General features: G+C 45.6%; 1 protein-coding gene across 1 annotated transcript in view; it reads left to right on the forward strand.

Annotated features, from left to right (window-relative positions):
• Positions 1–1,042: 1,042 nt before the first annotated feature.
• TTYH3 (tweety family member 3) overlaps positions 1,043–3,843 on the forward strand; it is a 100,955-nt gene continuing 98,154 nt past the window's right edge. The window contains exon 1 of the mRNA XM_025216434.1: positions 1,043–1,046. Coding sequence (XP_025072219.1) covers positions 1,043–1,046 — 4 coding nt within the window. The remainder of the gene's footprint in view (positions 1,047–3,843) is intronic.

Consider the following 3,843-nt stretch of genomic DNA (forward strand, 5'->3'; position numbering starts at 1 on the left):
GTACCCCTTTGAGGTGCCCCTCAAAGGCTGCTACATTGGTATTCTGTCATTTCAACTCTTATTTAATAGTTTTCAGCATTTGATTTGTCAAGTAGATTGAAACAGTTTGGACTGATTCCATCTGTGCTGTCAAAGGAAGTTTCTGTGGTGTTTTGTATGCTCACTGCTGCTACTTCCACTCTCTGTCCAGCTTTTTGCTGACAAAGGTACTTGGTCTGAAAGCTCAGTAGATTCATAGATTGATTCATAGATTGGAAGGGGCTGGAAGGGACCTTGTAGATCATCGGGTCCAGCCCCCCCACTCTAGGCAGGAAAAGACAACTGGGGTCAAGTGACCCCAGCGAGGGGACCGTCCAGTCTCCTTTTGAAGATTGCCAGGGTAAGTGACTGCACCACTTCTGGAGGGAGCTTATTCCACAGTCTGGACACCCTGACTATGAAGGAGTTTTTTCCTGGAATTGAGCCTGAAGCGGCCTTCCAGGAGTTTGTATCCATTGGTCCTGGTCTTCCCCAGGGGTGCCCTGGTGAACAGCTGTTCACCAAGCCCTTGATGCACTCCTCTGATGTAGCAGCAAGATGCTACCGAGTCCCCTCTCAGCCTTTTCTTTTGTAGGCTGAAGAGGCCCAAGTCCCTCAGCCTCTCCTTGTATGGCTCGTCTTGCAAGTCCCTATCATACGGGTGGCTCTTCTCGGGAATCTCTCAAGTGTTTCCATGTCCTTGTTGAAGTGCGGCACCCAGAACTGGATGCAGTACTCTAGCTGGGGTCTCACCAGTGTGGAGTATAGTGGGAGTACCAGAAGAGGCAGAAGGTGATATTGTTTTTTATTTTTATTTTTTATTCATGTGCCTGTTGCAGCAAGAACATCTATAGGGCAGACTCTACCCTTAGAATTGCTTTAGGACATTAACTCCCTGCCATTGGTGTCCTGTGCGAAGGCATCTCTAGCCCTGAATGAGGTCAGCCAGTTCCTCCTCCCCGGGTTGCCCATTACAGTTTGTTGACCTGACAGTGAAAGATCTTAGATCATGTGAATCGGAACTATGGGTAATTTCTTCCTCATCCTTGCTGGCACTCAGATTAAATGGAACAAGACCAATACATTTAAAAAAACCCAAACAAACAAAAGGAAAGCACTTTAGCCACATTTCTGCAATCCTTGCTCAGAAAAATGAAAATGGAGCTTTTCTTACAACAGATCTACAGTCTGTCTTACATCTTTGCAGGCACTTACAATTAGCAGTGCAACTGCGTGCCTAGCCCTCAATCCTCTGATGTGTCTTAACTCTGTCTGCCAATTATTAAGAGAATTCTTTGAAACTGTTTTTGTCTGTAATGTCCATGTGGAAATCTCCTCAATAGAAAGCAATTAAAATCTTTATATTCCAGACCATTAGCACAAACAAACCTATTTGGTCCTTGTATTTCAAATAACCCATTTTAGCCATTCACTTTCCTTATCCTAAAGTGCATTGGTAAAATGTGAAGCTAAATGGCTTTTGAATAAGATGATAAAATCTCTCCCTCAAAATAAGGCATTCACAATCCATGTTCATTTATTAGCATTTGAAAGATGAAGTAGTGGGTATTATCTTTTTTTGTTTTTTTGCAAATGGAGAAACTGAGCCATTTAGAGATTATGTGCCTTGACTTGGGTCATAATGGCCCCTAATCCTAAAATTATATAATTAGACTACTGGTTCTCAAACCGTGGCCTGTGGAAGGCTTGCCAGTTGTTCCTTTATAATCTGGTTGGTCACGTGGTGCTGGCCATTTTATTTTTCCCCAGCTGCCAAATTGCATTAAATGAGGCTTAAAACACATTCCTTTCTCTCTCTTTCATACAAGAAGCTGTTAATGTGTGTGCCACTGCAGGGATGTTATATAATCACAAAGAGTATGGCGTCCATGTGATTAGAAATGGGAAGTAGGAAGCCTACGAGGTCCTATCTCTGCTAAAATGTGGTCCATGCAAAGAAGTTGGAGAACTCACACACTAATAATAAATCCCAGTGTCCGTCTGTGGCCAGAATGGAGTTATACCGGTGCATTGCTTTATGACAGAAAGTAGTGAACATTTTTTACATATTTTAATCTTTGTAGAAAACAATAAAATCTTTGTAACAAGGCCAAGCAGTGAATTTGTGATGTCCGTTGTTCTTGCTCACTGGCTGCTTGTTATCCTTCCTGGGGTTTTTTGCACTGTTCTGAAGCTACTTAGAGTATCGACTTGTTTTGCAGTCTGTGTCCCTAGGGTTTGACCTCAACTTTTTACTTTTGGGACTGAAAATACTGAAGGGTCTGCATTGTCAGAGAAAATGAAAGGACCCTTCGATTGTATCAGCATACAGCCTTAGGTAAGTCCTAAGGTATGAATGGTTCCACAATGCGTTCTGTTCTGCCCAGCTCAACAGGCGGTTGGTTACTGCTAAAATACTTAGACATGTGTTTAATACATCTATGTACTGATTTATGTAGCGATTGTCATCTGAAACCATGGAGGGTCCGAGCCCCCTGAGTTTAATTCATGTCTTTCTATAATGGAGGATGGAAGAGTGGGTATGAAGGGTGCTAATTTACAAAATCAGGGCACTTCAAGGAAAGTTACCATGGATGCGAGTTTGGTTTGAACCCCTTCTAGGCAAGCAAATTAGAAATGGGGTAATATATATTATGGAGGACATGACTTTCTGTTATCTAAACTAGTGCTGGGTTTAGGCTTAGGACCTCACAATATGAGGGACATCTAAACAAGAAAAAAAAATGGACATTTTTGTTGTAATATGACAAAAATATACTTCTATATGGCTCCAGGTATTCATACTGAGTTCATAAATTTGTGCAGAAATAATTCATCTTAATTTCATGAAAATCCATGTTTGTGGATTATTTTTATCACACGGGGCCTCCTAAAATGGACATAGCTTAGGGCCTCAGCATGTCATAATCCGGCACTGGTCTAAGCTCATGGTCCAGATATGGTCTCAGTCTTCTCCGCCAGCTATGCTCGTCACAGGCACTGGGACACATTACCGTTTTGAAGCATACACAGACGGCGGGAGCTGTTTTTTGTGTGTTTGCTTTGGTTTTCTTTGTTGTCCGAGTTGAGGGGTTGAGGAAGAAATAAAATTTCCGCGTGGGTTTGGGGTATGTGGTGCTTACAGCACGGGACACTGGTTGACGTTGCATGGCTGCGCCATTGCTCTCCATTCTGCCTCACGTGTTGTCGTTACTGATGAAGCGCGGCCGGGTTGTAACGATGCGAGTGGGGGCGGCGTGGGGATGTGAAAAGGGGTATCATAGAGACCCCCTCCCCGTGACTGGAGTAACGTGGACTAACGGGAGACCGACAATGGGGACTAACGGCACGGTCCTGAGCAGAATGGCCTGGGCACTTGCGTCCAAATGGTTTCCATCAGAGAACGATGATTATTTTTTTAACCCAGACTTTTTCCAGAAATGTACCAGTTTTGACCCATGTTTCTTTGGACCAGGCTGGCAATTCTGGTCCGCACCAGGGACAAGACCCCCACCCTCCCCTGGGAGCAATGACATGCAGCGGGGAGGTGGGTGTCTGAGGTCTAAGATGCACCTACACCCCCCTGGGCGAGTGCTTCGACCACTGGGCTCTCGTCTACTCTACATGCACGCTGTGTCCTGTGTCTAACCCGCTCCCCCTTTCTCCCCCTACACCAGCAGTGCTTGGGCGGGACACTGCTCTCATGTGGGGAGGGGGCTCTGAGGCCGCGCAAGCTCATCACACCGCGGGGGGCGGAGCCAGGCAGCGAGCGGCGCCAATGAGTGGGGGGGCGGGGACAGGTGGGGCCGGAGGCGAGCGGCGGGG

This window comes from Alligator sinensis, unplaced genomic scaffold, assembly GCF_000455745.1.
Source record: "Alligator sinensis unplaced genomic scaffold, ASM45574v1 scaffold500_1, whole genome shotgun sequence".
NCBI lineage: Eukaryota > Metazoa > Chordata > Crocodylia > Alligatoridae > Alligator > Alligator sinensis.